The sequence below is a fragment of the Lynx canadensis genome, chromosome F2 (genome assembly GCF_007474595.2).
Source record: "Lynx canadensis isolate LIC74 chromosome F2, mLynCan4.pri.v2, whole genome shotgun sequence".
Classification (NCBI taxonomy): domain Eukaryota; kingdom Metazoa; phylum Chordata; class Mammalia; order Carnivora; family Felidae; genus Lynx; species Lynx canadensis.
The window spans coordinates 61,451,124-61,470,759 of NC_044320.2; the positions used below are offsets into that span (position 1 = coordinate 61,451,124).

The following is a 19,636-nucleotide window of genomic DNA, read 5'->3' on the forward strand; positions in this document are numbered from 1 at the left end:
AAATGATTTTTATCGCAGCCCTACCTCATGACTTTTTCCCATTGTAAAAAAGTTTAAATATAATGCATGAGTATTTGTTATATGTGTAGAAAAGATATTCTTGATGACTTTATCACCAATTTATTAGTAGTTCTTATCATTAGCCATAGTCCTGTGATTTAAAAGAGTATTTTAAATATGATTTTTATCATTTTACTCTCCAGAAAACATTTTTTCATTGTACACGTTTTGCATTGCATTTTTACCTTACCATCTTTTCTCAGGATGCTTTCAGCTCTCCATTGCTTTCTATAATCCAGACCTTCAGCATGATGCTAGGAGATATTAATTACCGCGATGCCTTCCTAGAACCGTTTTTGAGAAATGAATTGGTATATCCAGTTCTGTCTTTTGCACAGCTTATTGCCTTCACAATGTTTGTCCCAATTGTGCTCATGAATTTACTTGTAAGTAATTTATCCTTGTGTTTTCTGTTTGTTGATCATTTGGGGCATTTGACAATGATCATTATTTTTAGCTTCCTTAATCTTCCTCCATGAAAGGAATTAGGGACTATTGTAAAATCCACTCATTCAACATTTATTTAGTACCAGACACAGCACTAAAGCCCAGGGGATGCCAAGATGCATTCACTTGGCAGATACTTATGAATAGACACTGATCCAGGTGCTGGGAAACAGTGGTGAATAGACCAATACCCTGTCCTTACATTATAAACTAGTCATGAGGTAGTAAATAAATAACTATGTAGTATAATGTTATGGGAGTGATAAATGCTATCTATGAAGAACTATAAAGCAGAATAAGGAAATAAAGATAAATGGTGTGTACTGCTCTGGTGTTAGGGTGGGGGTCAGAGGTTAGGCAGAGACCTTGGGGGAATAAAGGATTAAACCTCATCTCTGCTCTTAAATTTCTCATCGACCAGATATTCAAGTGGCAAAGAGCCTCTCAGGCATGAGGGCATCTGTGGCATTCAGATGCCATCTCTAAACCAGTTACAGGTTGAAAATCCTCAGCAGATGTGAACATGCCCTGCACAGAGAACCTGCTCTAGCCATGAACACGTTAGCCAATGCAGACAGAAGTACATCTCAGGTCCATGGAGAGCCCGAGCTGACCTGACAGTGCATGTTTTTTCCTTATTGATGCATATATGCACACATTCAGTACATTTTCTGAGTGAGACTATGCACCAGAGATTGTCCTGTACAATGTTTCTGGAAAGAAAAAAAATACTACTTAATGTTTTGATTCACTTACTTGATACAAATCCAGAGTTTTATTTTGATGACCTAGAAACATAAAGGATAGCGCTAAGAATAATTAAGAATGACATAAAGCCCACATTCTTCTCTTAGAATTGCTGACGTTTCAGAAGATAATTATCTAGAAGATTCGGCTTAGCATTAGTACATGTTAGTGCCATCTCTACCTGCATGTCCCAGAGGAAAATCAGTTCCAAAAGAGCCGACCAAGACTCCATGTTTTCTTTCCTTCAAACTTTGCTGCCGCCTCTCAGTACCACCTCCTGGTCCTCTAACTCATATCATTGGAAGATACTCTAGATTCAGCCCTGCCCTTTGCTCAGTTCTTCCGGTAAATATTTTCCTCTTACACCCACTTCCATTTGCCTTACACCCTCATGGTTCCTCATCCATATTGCTGCAGTAGCCCGAACAGTCTGTTTCCTCTCACTTCTGTCTAATCTTTCCTAAATTGTCACCACAGTGATATTCTGATAAGGAAAAGCTGGGCCTGTCAGGCCTTTTTTTTTTTTTTTTCTTCTATGCCTCTTCAACTCAGTCTAAACCCATCAGCATGGCGTGCAAGGATCCTCATGATCTGGGTCTTACCCAGATCTCATCCACCCCTCCCACTGTTGGCAAGATTTGCCTAGACATGTACCGTCAACTTTCACTGAGCATGCCCTATATTCCTTTGTGCCTAAGCTCCACACAAGACCTTCCCACTTTGGGTTAATTCTTCCTAAGCTGTTAACACTCAGCTCTCAAGCATCAGATCTCCTGGGTAGACCTTCCTAACCAACACCCTCCACCCCATCATCCTATCTAAATTGGATGCCCCTTCCTTGTATTCTCAAAATTTTTAGGACACAAATCAGAAAAAGGTAATAAAACCTACTTCCTAAGTTATTAGGATAAAAGGAGTTAATACAAAGCATTTGAGGGACATCTGGGTGGCTCAGTTGGTTAATCGTTCAAGTCTCAATTTCAGCTCAGCGTTATGGGATTGAGCCCCATATCAGGCTCCCCATTGAGTATAAGCCTGCTTAAAATCTTCTCTTTCTCCCTCTTCCCCTCTCCCCCAGTTATATTCTCTTAAGTAAAGCATTCAAAACCATGGTTGGCACATGATAAGCACTCAGTAAACGTTAGCTACTATTAAATATTAGTAACTTATCTACTCTATGACTCACAAAATCAGATGTCTTCAGATCTCAGGCAAGTATCTTAAATGTGTGAAGCAGTCAGTATGAGACTGTTTTTTTTTTATTTATTTAGTGTGTGTGTGTGTGTGAGAGAGAGAGAGAGAGAGAGAGAGAGAGAGGGTGGGAGGGAGGGAGGGAGACAGAGAACCCAAAGCAGGTTCCATGCTGACAGCAGAGAGCCCAATGCAGGGCTCAAACTCATAAACTAGGAGATCATGACCTGAGCCAAAGTTGGACATTCAACCGACTGATGGTGGCTGATATAAACTAGAGATAATGCCTACCTAAAAGCTTCCGCATTAAAAATAAACATTATCCTGCCAAATAAAGTGTCTGACTGTAGATAGTTCTCAATGCTAGTCTGAACACCCTAGCATATACTCTTCACTGCTTATTCACTTAGTGACTATTCTGTGTATCTTCTACATGCTCTGCATGGTTCTAAGCACTGGGCATCCAGTGGTGCCCCAAACAGAGCCCCTCTCATGGAATTTACTTGACTTTGAGCTTCTTGAAAGCATCAGCATCCAGGAGGCTGGTTGAGCATAGACAGGTACTGGTTATCTAACAAATATGAGTCAGCTAATTTAAGCGATTTCATTTGGATTGAGTAGAGGTGAGCGTCCCCTCACCTAATTCTATCTGGCCACAGATTTCTAGATACAGTTACTGCTTTATTTTTTTAATCAAGCCACACCCACCCTTGAAGCGTACCTTTTCCTGCCAAACATACGTAAGGTATAAATTCCCGCATTGCCTCAGTTTACTATTTTAACTTTTCTGTGTTGTCCGCTCACTCTTGTTTACCTAGATGCTAAACTCCTGGAATCTGCAACCATTTGCATGGCCACCCCAATGGCATTTGATACCATATGACCCCTGTCCTCTTCAAAAAGAACATTTTTATTTTAAATAATTTCAGATTCACGTGTCTTAATTTTTTATGATAACACTTAAGGTTACTGAACCCACCAGTGTGGCCACCAGTGTTACAAAGGTGTACAGATTTTGCAGTTTTCTGTAAAATGTGTTGGCAAAAGTATGTTGAGGCCACTAGTAGGCAACTATATGCCCACTCCCCCACTGCAGCTAGAGAGACCTTTAGTGCATTTATAGGTGCGCCATTAAATTGGCAATGACTCAATGCTGTGTTGTACTTCAGATTGGGTTGGCAGTTGGTGACATTGCAGAAGTCCAGAAGCACGCATTGTTGAAGAGGATTGCTATGCAGGTAAGTCTTACGTTTATTTAAAATGTATTGATGGGGCGCCTGGGTGGCGCAGTCGGTTAAGCGTCCGACTTCAGCCAGGTCACGATCTCGCGGTCCGTGAGTTCGAGCCCTGCGTCAGGCTCTGGGCTGATGGCTCAGAGCCTGGAGCCTGTTTCCGATTCTGTGTCTCCCTCTCTCTCTGCCCCTCCCCCATTCATGCTCTGTCTCTCTCTGTCCCAAAATAAATTAAAAAACGTTGAAAAAAAAATTTAAAACGTATTGAAATTAGCACCACCCTAATTTTCCATGTATACGAATAGCTGATTTCTGAGAACAGGTATTTAAGACAGGTACTTTGTGAGTCCTAAAGCACCGCACCATATGGTACCTTGTTGTGCACATTCTCTGGCGTGCCTGCTGTGATCAGAGAGTAAAAACTAATGAAAACATTTTCTCAGAACAATCTGAGCAGAGAAATTGAGACATTACCTGAGCTTTTTAAAATGTCAACATGCAGCCAACCAGGTAGCTATCTGCTAAATAAGAATTATCGCAGGTGTGAGGTATTCTGTCCTGTCACAGCCCAGCTCTTCCCAGGATCCCTTGATACTCTGGCCATCGCATTGCAAGCTTTCCACATAACGTGTTATATTGAAGTGTTCACTGCATCCATGAGGTTTTGTTCTTTTGTGACCTCCCTTACGTTTTTCCTTGGCTACTGAATCTTGTGAGGTGGTTCCTGTTACACAATGGAAAACTATTTCTATGCTCTCATTTGCATTGTGTTTATCAAATTTGAACGGGAATATCTGATGCTTCAAAAATACCTGATGACCAGTTGAACATACACATTAAAAAACTTAGGCAAGTTCAAGAGAAAGACAAATTCATGTTAAGAGGTAACTCTCCCCTCACTCTTCACTGTTCGTCACGCTTCATTCTTCTCTGTTACTCATTCTGCTATACGTCAGCACATACTTATTTCTAAAAAATGCTCCAGTACGTGGTATGTGCAGAGTACAACTGACCATGAGAACCCAGAGGAGTTAAAGGCCTGTGTGACCTTTGACTTCACTAAATAAAATAAGTCTAACTGGAGAGCACACCAATTAAACAGTCAGAGTTTAAAATCTCAAAATCAACTTAGAACCATCCTTAAACTCTATGCTCTGTGACTAAGCTGCGTATTATGCAGAGAACTTGGCACATTTAAAGAACAAAAGTACATAAATTAAATGGTTAAAATATTGGGTACAGAAAATAAACAGTTATGGAAATGCTACATGGAAGAGTTGGCACGTGAACCAGATGTTGAAAGATGGGATTTAGAGGAACAGCAAGACTGGTCCAGAAAGGCAGGACCCAGCAGGAGCAATGGGCTAAAGGCGGAACAAGGAGAAATGGCTAAGGAAGGGTGAAGGGCCCATGGCCTGGAGGGATGGCTCCTTAGAGAGTATTAAGGTGGCCCAAGATGATAGAGCACTTTATTAAAAAAAGAGCTAACAAATGAGGAAAACCTTAGCTTTGAAAGATAGGGCAGTAAAGGGTGAAGTGCTCCGAGTTATTTTGTTAGTGGGAAGTCATTACCAGCTCTTCCAAAGAATGGGAACAAAATGGGAGTGGTGCCTAAGATGATCTATTATCACCTTAGCGGGGAAAGTTTGGAGGAAGGAAGAGCTAACCAGTTATTACCACAACAAAGATGGAGTGTAGGACTCCAGGTAGGTGGATGAAGAGAGGAAAAGAGATGCAAAAAGGCCTCTTCACAGACATGTCATTACTTCATAACTAGTAATTCCTGAAAAGATCAAGGAAGAACAATATAAGCAACAGCACTAGATGTCTAGGGGAGAGCCACTACACTGCAGTTTCAGTGCGGGTGATTTGAAAAGCACAATTCTATATCAGAGTTGATCTCTTCCCTGAAACACAACGGCACAAAGGCCTATAAAGTAAACGGCAAAGCAAGTACTCCCATGTTAGCAGTTCTTGTTTTGGATCACAAAGAGCATTGACTGGAAAACCAGGAAGCCATTCTCTTAGTTCTCTGAGTTTTTTTAAAGCAAATCTCTACATCCATGTACAACTCTCTATGTCAGACTTATAACCTAAGTCTGAGGCCGCATCAGAACCAGGGCATAAGGGGACAGGCAGCAGCACGTGTCACAGAGAGAGACATTCGTCTTCTCACAGAGTCGTCTCAGACCTAAGTGGGGACAGCACATGCTGGGAGGTCTAACAGTTACACAGGGACAGGAGTTGTGAGTATTGTGAGGGGCTTAGAGCGTTTAGTTTTTTGTTTTTTTTTTTTTTTTAATTTTTTTTTTTTTCAACGTTTATTTATTTTTGGGACAGAGAGAGACAGAGCATGAACGGGGGAGGGGCAGAGAGAGAGGGAGACACAGAATCGGAAACAGGCTCCAGGCTCTGAGCCATCAGCCCAGAGCCTGACGCGGGGCTCGAACTCACGGACCGCGAGATCGTGACCTGGCTGAAGTCGGACGCTTAACCTACTGCGCCACCCAGGCGCCCCAGAGCTGTTTAGTTTTTAACATTTGGTGACCACACGTCCAGCACAGGCTGGCAGCTGTAGACACTCCACAGACGTTCACGTCCAGGCCGCAAATCACAAAAGGAAATGCACAGAGTGCTCTTACCTTCAACACGGAAAACCTGCCAGTTAGAGGAGGTGGAGATGCTCCCTGAGCCCAGAGAAGCCATGGGCAATGGGTCCCGCTAGATCCACCAAGGGGGGCTGCTTGCCATCCTCCCCAGGACCCTGAGAGAGAATATCTGGCAGGTCCTATGTGGAAAACAAATAAGGTTAAGACAAAACATGTGCTTGATCTGTTGGCAAACACCAGGCTTGAATAAATCTTTTTCAGTGAAGTTTAAGTAAGTGAATGATAACATGTGACCTCTGAAAAAAATGTTATTGCAAAGGGAAAAGAATATTGACCTTAAGACCCAAGGGGAAGAGGAACCTTGGAAGTTATTATAGAAACTCAAACATCTAATTGGTATTGTTAATAAAATACAAGAAAACATAGCTTCTCTTGAAACTGGAATATATAGCATGTTATGTGGTGGTAAGTGCTACAAAAATAGGGAAGCAATATGTGGAAGGGGGGCCCAAAGCTTTAAACATCGCACCATTTGTGGATGGAAGCCACTTAAATACCCACATATAAAAAAGCCTATGGCCTTAGCAAACTCTCACCTATATGGTAATTACAATAAACCATTCTAAACAAGAGACACAAAGGGCTATAAAAAAAGAGTGAAAGACAAATTTGGTAAACAAAAAGTTGAAAATATGAGAAACTATCAACTCAAGGTAAATCCATTAAATGAGACAAAGGATTGTTATCTCTGAAAATAGAAACTGTAGTCAAGATATGGGGCACCTGGGTGGTTCAGTCAGTTAAGCTTCCGACTTCGGCCTAGGACATGATGTCGCCTAGGTCATGATGGTTCCCGAGTTCCAGCCCCAGAGCAGGCTCTGTGCTGACAGCTCAGAGCCTGGAACCTATTTCAGATTCTGTCTCTCTCTCTGCCCCTCCCCCATTCACACTCTGTCCTATCTCAAAAATAAACATAAAAAAAAATTGTAGTCAAGATATAGCATGGATAACCCATTTTGCACCAGATCGCACAGGGTGAAACGTCGATGAAGTACTCTTAGGTGTGCTGGTTGTAATCCTTTCAGTGCTTACCACTGTTTTCCTCCATCGAAGCACCGTTTCCTGTCCTGCCACAGGCGCGCCTTCATACCAGCACACTGCGCAGTCATGCACATTTTCTGTAACACCCCAGGGGATGGACAAAGGCTTTTTCTTATGGGCCCAGTGTCAGTCACAGTCCCTGAACAGTGAACAGCTGCTCACTTGAGTTGAACTTCTTCTTTAAACAATTTGCCCCAACTGCATGTTGCTGCCCCTGTCTTGTCGGTGATTGAGAGGAGAGATGGGAAACCTGGCCAGCCCAGCTGCGTGGTGTAAAGCAGGACACAGGAGTCGTTTTTCAGTCTACTGTACTCATCGCTGTCTCTGTGTAGTGTAAGGATTCTAGATACTTCTTAATCATTTCTCTCAATAAATCCAAAATGCGCTTTAGGTGGAACTTCATACCAGCTTAGAGAAGAAGCTGCCACTATGGTTCCTACGCAAAGTAGATCAGAAATCCATCATCGTGTATCCCAACAGACCCAGATGTACAGGGTTATTAGTAAGTACATGTGAAAAATACCAGCGTGGAGAATGTGCTGCTGCTTGACATTCACTCATTGTGTTATCCTTAAGGGTACCCTTCTATAGACTTTGAGTCACTGTGCCTGTGGAAAAGAAGGAATTGTGACTTAAAAAAAACAACAAAGTGCATGATTACCCAACAGTGTGAAAAGCAATGGGCAGTGGGAGGGAGACCTGTGCTCCTTCTTCCTAGTGGCTCATTCACAGCATCCGTGTTAAACATGTACCACATCCCTGTGAGAGCACATGGGTGGGTGGGTGGACTGACTGTACCTTTTAAGTATCTTTTTTAAAGTGCAGGTGTACCTTTCTTGTTTTTCCCAGTCACCTATCATTTATATGCATGTGCAAATATATGTGTGTGTCTATGTGAAAATATAGAGCACATATGTACATTCAGGTACATATATGCACACACATGCGCATGGAGAGTGTGCATTATAGAAAATATACTAGATATCAAAGACTAAACAAGGCCACTGCATTATAATGATAAAGGGACTGTATTGAGAGTCAGAAGTACTGGATGCTAATCCTGATCATGCCTGGGCTTCCTCCTAGTTCTATGAACATTCTGAGTTCTTTGCATGTTAATTTTCCATGCTGTGGTCATAAAATGATAAAGTTGATTTGGGTATTGGCCTAGGCCTTATTCTAACTACACTAGCTCCCTGTAAAATGTTGTTCATACCCGTGTTTGCAACTACTCACTCCTGAAACACAGAAGGCTTGGCAATTCATTCTTCCGGGAGCTCTCTTCGAGTTCCAGGCTCTTCTGTCCAACTGTCTACCTGACATCTTCACTGGTATGGCTCAAAGGTACCTCAAATTCAGCATATTCAGAATAAACTCTTCAAAAGGAACTCAGTTTTCACTCCTCCCAGGTTTCAGTCTCCCTGCAGGGAAAGAATGACAGAGCCTCCTCTCTCCAAAGTTTCTTGCTTCAGTTAACATCACCACCATTCATTTGCCTGTGCAAGAGGTCATCCTTGACCTCCTTTCCCTCTCCTCACCCCTCACACCCAGTCACTCCCTTGTTTGGTTGATCAGTCTTCCTGGTTGGCCTGTGCAAGTTGCCATCTTCTCTTCCGTGGACTCCTAGGATTGACTCATTGATTCCTGGTCATTTCACGTCCGCCCTTAACGCTTTCCAGTCTACCAATGGTTTAAAAAACACTAAATTTTGAAAACACACATTAAAATGGCATTTCTGAAATTTCCTCATGGGAAATTCAGTTGTGCAGAGCAGTTTTAGAGAAAGAACTAATCCTGTGTGGAATACCACTGACGATGGACATTTTTCATGAGAAAATATAAAATGATTTTTACCTTTTCATAAATAATCCCCACTCCAATTTTCTCCTTCTTCTAGATTATCTGTACATCTCATACTTTCCTTTATTATAATTATGTATGAGTTTGTCGTATAGCTCTTTATACGTCTATTTCTCTCAAAAGACTGTGAGCGCCTTGAGGGTCATAGTCGTGTCTTAGAATATCTGTGGTGTGATCGTACCTGGCTCAGTAGCTGAATCATGGCGCATGTGCAAGAAATAGTTTCTGAATTGAGTTCAACCTGAGTAATAATTAATCTTTTATCCCGCAGGCTATATTTCATTTTATTTTTTATACCCAAGAAGAAAGGCAGGAAATTCCAAATGTTGACACATCTCTGGAAACAGAAATATTGAAGCAGAAATATCGGTATGTATTTTTCCTTATCTGTATTTGATAAAACTTTTAAATAAGTATGTAAGGTTATGTTGTATAGTTGTGTTTATTTCACATATTAAGTCGTACTTTTAATTGACTGATGTCATAGCATATTGAGAATCATTTGAAAATCATTTTTAGACCCAACAACTTATGTGCTGCAATTCACCAGTTTGCCAATTAGTGTTTTAAACCACATTCCCATGATCCATCCGGATTCATACATCAAAGCTTTGAAAGCTTTGGAGAATTCCAAACCACACTCTATACAGTGGTTCAGCACGAGGGCTTTAGAATCAACTGATCTGAGTTTAAGGCCCTCTTCAACTACTTCCTAATTCACTGACCTGGGCAAAGCAGTTTCATCTTTCTGTGTAACTGTGTTTTAATCTTTAAAATGGGAGCAAAAATAAACTAGGAAAAACACTTAAACTTAAAAAATATGTATTGCTGGGGCCCCTGGGTGGCTCAGTCAGTTGAGCATCTGACTTTGGCTCAGGTCATGATCTCTGGTTCATGAGTTCAAGCCCCATGTCCAGCTCTGTGAGGACAGCTCAGAGCCTGGAGCCTGCTTTGCATTCTGTGTCTCCCTCTCTCTCTGCCTCTTCCCTGCTTGTGTGCGCTCTCTCAAAAAAAAAACATTAAAATATTTTTTAAAAATATGTATTGCTTAGAAAGATTATAAGTACCAGGATGCTGTGACCTGAGCACAGCTCATCTGATCTAGGACACTTCTAGTAACCTGGGCCTTCCTGCACTCAGAGACTGAGAAGATAACTGAAAACAAGTTCATGAGCCCTGTATATCCTTTTAGGCTGAAGGATCTCACTTCTCTTGTGGAGAAACAGCATGAGCTTATTAAACTCATCATTCAGAAGATGGAAATCATCTCTGAGACAGAGGATGAAGACAACCATCATTCTTTTCAAGACAGGTTTAAAAAAGAGCAGTTAGAACAAAGGAATAGCAAATGGAATTCTGTGTTGAAAGCAGTAAAGGCAAAAACACACTGCCCTTAGCCTGCAACAGGGCTTCCTATCGTGGGGGCGGTGGTTTGCAGGACCCTATTGGGTCTCATTTCTAGTTTGGAAAGAGTGAGGAAAAAGTAGAAATAGGATTATGATTTCATGATTTGCAAAATGGTGGTTCCTGCATTCTTTGTAAAGAAACTACATCTTTCTCTCTTTTCATATTTTATGCCAGTTACTATGTATAGAGAATGTCTTTGCTAGTAAGTTCAAGTTGCACTTCACTCCTCATTATTTGGGTAGAAAACTAATTTGGTAGAACACAAATTTTAATAAGTAAATGCAACTGTTAAATGTAACACAAATGTTAATACTGGATTTCTGCTTGATAATTGTATAATATTCATATTACCTGATTACATATTATATGATGTACAAGTACATCATATAATAAAATATTAGGTTATACCATTCAGGTACGTGTTTTTGGTGTTGGAAGAACCTGTGTGTGGAACCCTGTGTCCTCTGTTCCAACTATAAGAAATTGCCACACCCTTCTTGTTGCTCCTAACAAACCTGATGTCACTCTGAGTTGGGATTCAAATTAATAGACCTTATGATATGCATGGGTTTTACTATGGATATAGATAGTATATGTTATTTCTGTATTTTTGGTTTGCTAATAATCAATCATAATAAATGTAAAGCCTATATAGTCACCTCACTGATAATTGTGTGAGCTTTTTATTGCAATTAGTTTGAGATTTATAAAAATGCTTCCATCACATATGGAAATAGAGAAACACACTACAAAAAAAAAAAAACCTATAGTCCAATATATCTGATGAACATAGATGCAAAAATCCTCAGCAAAATGTTAGCAACCCGAATCCAACAATACATTTTTTAAAAAATCATATACTACTATCAAGTGGGATTTATTGCCAGGATGCAAGAGTTGTTAAATATTTGCAGAACAGCCAACAGGATACGTCACATCAATAAGAGAAAGGATAAAAATCATATATCATAGGTGCCAAAAAAGCATTAGACAAAGTACAACATCCATTCATAATAAAAAAAAAAAAATCCTCTGCAGAGTAGGTCTACAGGGAATCTATCTCAATGTTGTAAAGGCCTTATATGGAAAACCCACAGTCAACATCATCCTCAATGGTGGAAAACTGAGTGCTTTTCCCCTAAGGTCAGGAATAAGGCAAAGATGTCCACCCTCACCACTTTTCTCAACATAGTACTGGAAGTCTTAGCCGCAGCAATTAGACTATATACAGAAATGGAAGGCATCCAAATTGGTAAAGAAAAAATATAACTCTCATTATGTGCAGGTTATATGACACTATATATACAAAACTCTAAAGACTCCACCAAAAAATTACTAGAACTGATAAATCAGTAAAGTCACAGCATGCAAAATCAATATACAGAAATCTGTTGCATTCCTATACACTGAGTTCAGCAGAAAGTGAAATTAAGAAAACAACCCCCCTTGGGGCGCCTGGGTGGCGCAGTCGGTTAAGCGTCCGACTTCAGCCAGGTCACAATCTCGCGGTCCGTGAGTTCGAGCCCCGCATCAGGCTCTGGGCTGATGGCTCGGAGCCTGGAGCCTGTTTCCGATTCTGTGTCTCCCTCTCTCTCTGCCCCTCCCCCGTACATGCTCTGTCTCTCTCTGTCCCAAAAATAAATAAACGTTAAAATTATTTAAAAAAAAAAAAAAAAAAGAAAACAACCCCATTTATAATTCCACCAAAACAATAAAATATCTAGGAATGAACTTAACCAAAGAGGCAAAAGACTTGTACTCTGAGAACTGTAAAACACTGATAAAAGAAATTCAAGACAATGCAAAAGAACAGACCTTCCATGTTCGTGGGGTGGAAGAATATCGTTAAAGTGTCCATACTACCCAAAGCAGTCTACAGGTTTAATGCAGTCCCCGTCAAAATACCAATAGCATTTTTCACAGACTAGAACATACAATCCCAAAATTTACATGGAGCCACAAAAGACCTTGAATAGCCAAAGCAGTCTTGAAAAAGAAAAAAACTAGAGAGATCACAACTCCAGATTTCAAGTTACATTACAAAGCAGTAGTATAAAGAGTATGGTACTGGCACAAAAAATAGACAAATGGATCAGTGAAATAGGACAGAAAACCCAGAAATAAATAAAGTACACAAGTTAAATAGTCAATCTTCAATAAAGGAGAAATGAATATACAATGGAAAAAAGTCTCTTCAACAAATGATGTTGGGAAAACTGGACAGTCACACGCGAAAGAAACTGGACCACTTTTTCACCATACACAAAAATAAACTCAAACTCACTAAATGTGAGACCTGAAACCATACAAATCCTAGAGGAGAGCACAGGCAGTAATCACTCTGGCATTGACCATAGCAACATTTTTCTAGGCACATCTGAAGCAAGCAAAGTAAAGCAAAAATAAACTTTTGAGACTTCATCAAAATAAAAAGTTTCTGTACAATGAAGGACACAATCAAGAAAACAGGCAACCCACTGAAGGGGAAAAGATACTTATAAATGACATATCCAATAAAGGGTTCTAAAATCTATAAAGAGCTGATACAACTCACCACCCAAAAAGCAAGTAATCCAGTTTAAAAAGGGGTAGAAGACATGGACAGACATTTCTCTAAAGAAGAGTTATGGAAGGCCTACAGACACTTAGATACTCAACATCACAAATCATCAGGGAAATGCAAATCAATACCACAATGAGACATCACCTTATACCTGTCAGAATGAGTAACATCAAAAACACAAGAAACAACATGTGTTGGCAAAGATGTGGAGAATATGGAACACTTATGCACTATTAGTAGGAATGTAAATTGGCACAACCGCTGTGTAAAACAGTATGGAAGTTACTCCAGAAATTAAAAATAGAAATACCATATGATCCAATAATTTCACTCCTGGGAATTTACCCAAAGAATACAAAAACACTATTTTGAAAAGATACATGCACCCTTTTGTTTACTGCAGCTTTATTTACGATAGTCAAACTATGGAAGCAGCCCAAGTGTTCATCAATAGATGAATGGATAAAGAAGATGTGAGACATCCAAATTGGCAAAGACTTTATATTGAATATACGTTCAATATATACACAATATTTATGTTCAATAATACACTATGCATATAGCATGTATATACACTATATACACAATACTATAGTATTGTTTACACTATATATACGTACAGTATATAGTATACTATGTATATAGTATATAGTATACATACAGTATATAGTATACTATGTATATAGTATATTACTGAATATAATTCAGCCATAAAAAAAAGAATAAAATCTCAGCATTTGCAACAACATGGATAGAGCTAGAGAATATTATGCTAAGCAAAATCAGAGAAAGACACCATATGATCTCACTCATTTGTAGAATTTAAGAAATGAGCAAAGGAGAAAGACAAACCAAGAAGCAGACTCAACTATAGAGAACAAACTGTTACCAGAGCAGAGATGTGTTGGGGGATGGGTAAAATAGGGGATGAGGATTAAAGAGCACATTTATCATGATGTAAAAAAAAAAAAAAAAGCGTCCATCACATATGCCCTTTTTGCTTTTGATATCCATCACAAAGTATGAATCATCACATACCTCATCATTGATCTTTTCAAGGTCCTTCTTTTTGTTTTATTCTTTTTTCCCCATTCACCCCGATTCTCACATTTATTCTCTCTCTTGCCCCAGGAGATGCCCACTCTAATGAATACCTTTGGCCACGTATGTACCCTTGTGTTATGTTGAACAGTGTATGTGTTTGTATTTACATAGGTGTTATTACGCTAGGATTCTTCTCTTCTCTCCCCTTGATGTGATGGCTACAAGGTACAGCTGTAGTACCCTCTGTGCATCTAGTACAAGGGTGCCAACAGATGTTACTCTCATTGCACACACCTCCGTTGCATGGGCTCATCTCTTCTCCACAGATGGACATCTTGGTGGCCTCCACCTCCTGCTGCCACACACATTCGCAACCATACATTCACGCGAACACGCAGAGTGCTGAGTCACAAATAAGAGGAAACCAGACATTTTTGCATGCGTGGTCCAGCAGAACACATGCCTAGAGACAATGTATGTTCCTTAATCTTTGATTCAGACATGGTCTTTGTCCTTTATTTTCCTTAAAACAGAAAGGCTGGAAGCACATAAGAACAATAACCAGGATGTCCTAATCATGAAAACGAATGGTCTCCTCAAACATTGAATAGCATTGCATATTACAGACCTTTAACATTTACTGGACACCAAGAATGTGTGCAATACTCTACTACATCTATTCTGGGGAAATATTGAAATAAATAGGTAATCTAGCCCGCTCTCAGGGAGTTTACAATTGAATAAATCATTTAGCTTTCTGAAATTCTCTCCTTTTATGCCCAAACACTGAATTCTGCTGCTTTTTCCACTATTTTGCTTACTTCTCCTCCTCTGCTTCCCACTGACTTTTCTGTACTACCCGCTAGCTAGATGTTTACACCCCTGAGGTCTGTCTTTGGCCCTCTTCTCTTACAGACTCACCTCTTGGCAATCTTGCTATATCACACCTTCACTTATGTTTGTAATGGACTGACTGATATAATCTCTCCTGCTCCTTCTCCCAAAGTCCAGTTCTGCATTTCCATAGTTCTTCAAATTAAATACATTAAATACAAATGGAGGAGGGTAAACCAGTCACTTCCTCCTGGTATCCTATTTCCTGTCCATGGTACCAGCATTCTCTCAGGGTCCTAGACTTAGGACTGACATACTGCATTGCTTAATCTTTCTAAAATCTAGCTCTAGGCCTTCACACTCATGCTGTAAAGCTTTCTTTAAAAAACTTTTCTTTCATAAGCAAACTGATCTTCCTAACCTGGCTTTTCAATCTAGTTTAGCCTTATCTTCCAGTATTCTGCACTTCCTTCAAACCAGAAGAGCACTATTTCATCCAACCACATCATGGCTTCCCACCTCCTTGCCTCGTAAGATGCTGTCTTCTGCCGAGAATGTCCTCCCTCCAACTCTTTTCAAGTTCATTTTAAATGGCACCTGCACCTTGAGGTCTTCCCTAACATCCCAACTGATGATGCTCCTGCCTCCTCTGACCTGGTGACACTGCATTTCTCCTCTGGCACTTCTGCCTGCCGTGTTGACCATGACTCTCTTTTCTACTGGGGTCCATGGTTCACTAACGTCATTAGTCTCAAGAGATCCAAAAATCACCTTTTTTTTTCCCCATGATTTGTAGCTCCTGGTACAGGCCCTTGCACATGACAGAGGCCAATGAATACACACACATAAATAATAAAAATCTGTGAAAACAATAAATATCACAGGCCTGAATGATATTGCAAGAAAACTAGTTCAATCTGCCTCAGAAAAGTTTAGTGTTCCTATTCTGTTGACTCTTTGCCCTACAATAGTTGAATAATTTGCCCCTAACTGGTGGAAGAGACATTAAAATACCACTTTTCTGCCTTTTCTACTGCTTCAATCTTTTTGTTGTTGTTGTTGATTATGGTTTTTTACTATGGTTAGCCTGGGTGAAGTCTGTGCTTTGGAATAAGACAACTGGAGCCTTAATACTGACCCTAACTGCTGTTGACTGAGTGACTCTGGATATGTTTCCACATCTGTAAAGTGGTGATAAGAGCATATATCCCTATGGTGTGGGTAGGATTGGAAACTATGCATGCAAAGTACCTACCACAATAAATGCTATTGCAATGTGTTTAAGAGAACTTATTTACCTGAAGTGAAAGGGATCACGAAACATAGGAGTTTCATATCGTATGGATTATGCATGGAATTTCCTCAGAAATGAATGAATTGTCAGCCTGATACAAGCTGGCCCTCCCAGGTACTTCTGGATCTCATTAGCCAAACAAATCCTGGAGTGTGTACCACAATAAAAACCTCACATTTAGAGAATAATTAAAATATGTACTACAGCACTTATCTTGGTCTTTGCCCCAGATTCAAATGACCAAACATCAACAGAGCACCAGCTCTTTGCTAGCCAGAATAATCCATCAGCTTTGTGTATTTGGAAATCATTTTTGACATGTTGATAGGAGCAGATTAAAAAAACCCCATTTAAAAAATTTTAATGTTTATTTTTGAGAGAGAGGGAGAGCGTGGGGGGGGGGCACAGAATGAGAGAGGGAGACAGAGGATCTGAAGGAGGTTCAGAGCTGACAGCAGTGAGCACCCTGTGGGGCTTAAACTGAAGAACCACAAGATCATGACCTGAGCTGAAGTCAGACACTTAACCGACTGAGCCATCCAGACACCCCTGGATATTAGCAGATTAAACAACAGTAATAAGAAAAAGGCTTATGAAGTATTTACTGTGTACAGGAAAACCCTAGTTTGCAAGCATAATTTGTCCTGGAAAGATGTTTGTAATCCAAAGCACTTGTACACCAAAACAATCTCCTCATAAGAAATAGTGGAAACTCAGATTATTCATTCCACAACCCCAAAATATTCATATAAAAATGATGACAATACTGTAATACAAAATAATAAAGCAAATACAAAATATAAAGAAAAATAAACAAATTAACCTGCACTTACCCTTGAAAACCTTCTTGGCTGGTGTGAGGGAGACAAGAGAGAGGAGGGTTATTGTTTAGGAAGACTTTCACTATCACTAATGGAATCACTGCTCTCTAGTGACTCAATGGAATCCTTTTCTTTTCACGCAACTTTAACAAGGAACCTATCCAACGGCACTTGCTTTTGCCTCCTTTCGAGAATTTTGCAGAAATGTGACCTTGCACTGTTATTAAACAGATTCATCGCTCACACCGCTACAGCCTTATTCGGGCGTTGCTCTTCTACAAAATTTTGCAATGCTTCTCACATTTTACACATCTCCCTAATCTCATTTAAAGTGAGGGGTTCCAATGTTTATAGCAGCACTCTCAACAATAGCCAAATTATGGAAAGAGCCTAAATGTCCATCAACTGATGAATGAATAAAGAAATTGTGGTTTATATACACAATGGAGTACTACGTGGCAATGAGAAAGAATGAAATATGGCCCTTTGTAGCAACGTGGATGGAACTGGAGAGTGTGATGCTAAGTGAAATAAGCCATACAGAGAAAGACATACCATATGTTTTCACTCTTATGTGGATTCTGAGAAACTTAACAGAAACCCATAGAGGAGGGGAAGGAAAAAAAAAAAGAGGTTAGAGTGGGAGAGAGCCAAAGCATAAGAGACTCTTAAAAACTGAGAACTGAGGGTTGATGGGGGGTGGGAGGGAGGGGAGGGTGGGTGATGGGTATTGAGGAGGGCACCTTTTGGGATGAGCACTGGGTGTTGTATGGAAACCAATTTGACAATAAATTTCATATATTGAAAAAAAAATAAAGTGAGGGGTTCCTCTGCCTTTTTCTCCTCTGCAGGAGAGGTGCTGACATAGACTTCTCATAAAATCTTGCAATTTTGGCCACTCACATACCTCATTTGTATATCTCTATGATTTCCTTCTTAAGTTCCACCATAATCATCTCCTCCTCCTTACTGCCTTTCTTTTCAACCTTTTTCTGCATGGGGACCACTGTATATGCTCACACGGATGCTGACTACAGTACAGTATTGATAAACTCTTGTCATCTACTGTATTTAATGTAACTGGCAATAAGGGAGCAGAGGAAAGGGCCTATATCTGCAGGCAGCCTGACCTAGAATGAAGCAAAGCATTCCTAAGCTTACTCTTGGTATGGAAAAGCAGAGGACTGTGCATAGGTGCTTTGAAGTGACAAAAAAAATACTCTAGTGCCAGTTTTGGGCACCTTCCAACATTCTGAAAAATCACTGATTTATGTCAAACACTGTGGCCTGAGACTGAGCATCCGAGCATGGGAGACAATCACCCACAATCCTGTAGCGAGCGAGAGAAAGGGAGAACCATTGGCTCAGTTGTGATCATGTGACATTTGGCATCATGTACAACTTATATTGCAAGACATTGCTTATTTATCAAGTTGAAATTTCTTAGAAATGCTTGTTCATCTCGCAGAACAGTCCCAGAAGAAGTTACTGGCAATCCAGGATTTTACTGTATCAGTTACTGCTCCAGTGCTATGTATGAACTCATTTGATTCTCAAAACAGCCAAAAGCGGGTAGGTACTATTATTCATCATCCTTGTTTTATGAAGGAAATCATGACACTTGTAGGTAGAGTAGCTTGTCCAAAGTTACAGTGCTGAGACGTGACCTCAGAGGGTGACTTCTGGATGCTGCGCTCTCATCATGAAGCTATCTATCCTGTCTCTTAAATAAAAATCAGGAAGATCATTTTTTCCCTTGGGGACTCTGCATGAAAGGTTACCGAGTGGATATTCTCAATGTAATATTCACAGGTACGTGCATTTGAAGGTTAGGAGGCGTGGGACACTGCAGACATAATGACATCAGATACGCAGGCTCTGAAGTCTGGCTGCCCGAGTCTCTCTCCACATCAAATGACGTTCTGTGTGACCTTGAACAACATACTTAAACTCTTGGTCAAGTGCGGATAGTAAGGGTATGTGCCTCACAGAGTTGTGCTGAGGATTAAGTGAATTTGTGCCGGTAAAATGCTTGGAATAGTGAATTTGGCACTATTCTGAGTATTAGCACTCAAAAATTACTAGCCATTATAGAAAAATAAATCGTTTGCAAAGTTCTGGAAGAACAACTATTTATTTAAAGCATTTTTTCCTTTTTATTCAAATTGAAAAATGTGAACTGTAGAAGGACCATCTTAAAAATTTAGCTATCATATCCTAGTTCAGATTTTCCTCCTGGTTTGATTCCCAAATTTCTCAAATCTGATTTCACTCATGTGCTTGATATGACGTATCTTCCCACCAGATCATGGTGACATTTTGTAAGTTATAAAAACTCAAATGGGCAAATTGCTTTTTTTTTTTAAACTATGAATAAGATAGAGGAGCATTGTGTGCCTGGTAACCCTTTCATGAATCTAATATCT

At 40.0% G+C, this 19,636-nt stretch overlaps 1 protein-coding gene and 1 long non-coding RNA gene across 2 annotated transcripts in view; one reads left to right on the top strand and one right to left on the bottom strand.

Moving 5' to 3' along the window:
- TRPA1 (transient receptor potential cation channel subfamily A member 1) overlaps positions 1 to 10,708 on the top strand; it is a 55,438-nt gene extending 44,730 nt beyond the window's left edge. Inside the window, exons 23-27 of the mRNA XM_030304275.1 lie at positions 264 to 446; positions 3,615 to 3,683; positions 7,779 to 7,889; positions 9,519 to 9,616; positions 10,440 to 10,708. Coding sequence (XP_030160135.1) covers positions 264 to 446; positions 3,615 to 3,683; positions 7,779 to 7,889; positions 9,519 to 9,616; positions 10,440 to 10,644 — 666 coding nt within the window. The 3' untranslated portion in view covers positions 10,645 to 10,708. The remainder of the gene's footprint in view (positions 1 to 263; positions 447 to 3,614; positions 3,684 to 7,778; positions 7,890 to 9,518; positions 9,617 to 10,439) is intronic.
- Positions 6,202 to 14,837, bottom strand: LOC115506319. Its single transcript, XR_004343173.1, has 3 exons — positions 14,556 to 14,837; positions 7,793 to 7,995; positions 6,202 to 6,465 (listed from the first exon to the last, which is right to left on the bottom strand). It is a non-coding gene; the product is annotated as an uncharacterized LOC115506319 (long non-coding RNA).
- Positions 14,838 to 19,636: the final 4,799 nt, after the last annotated feature.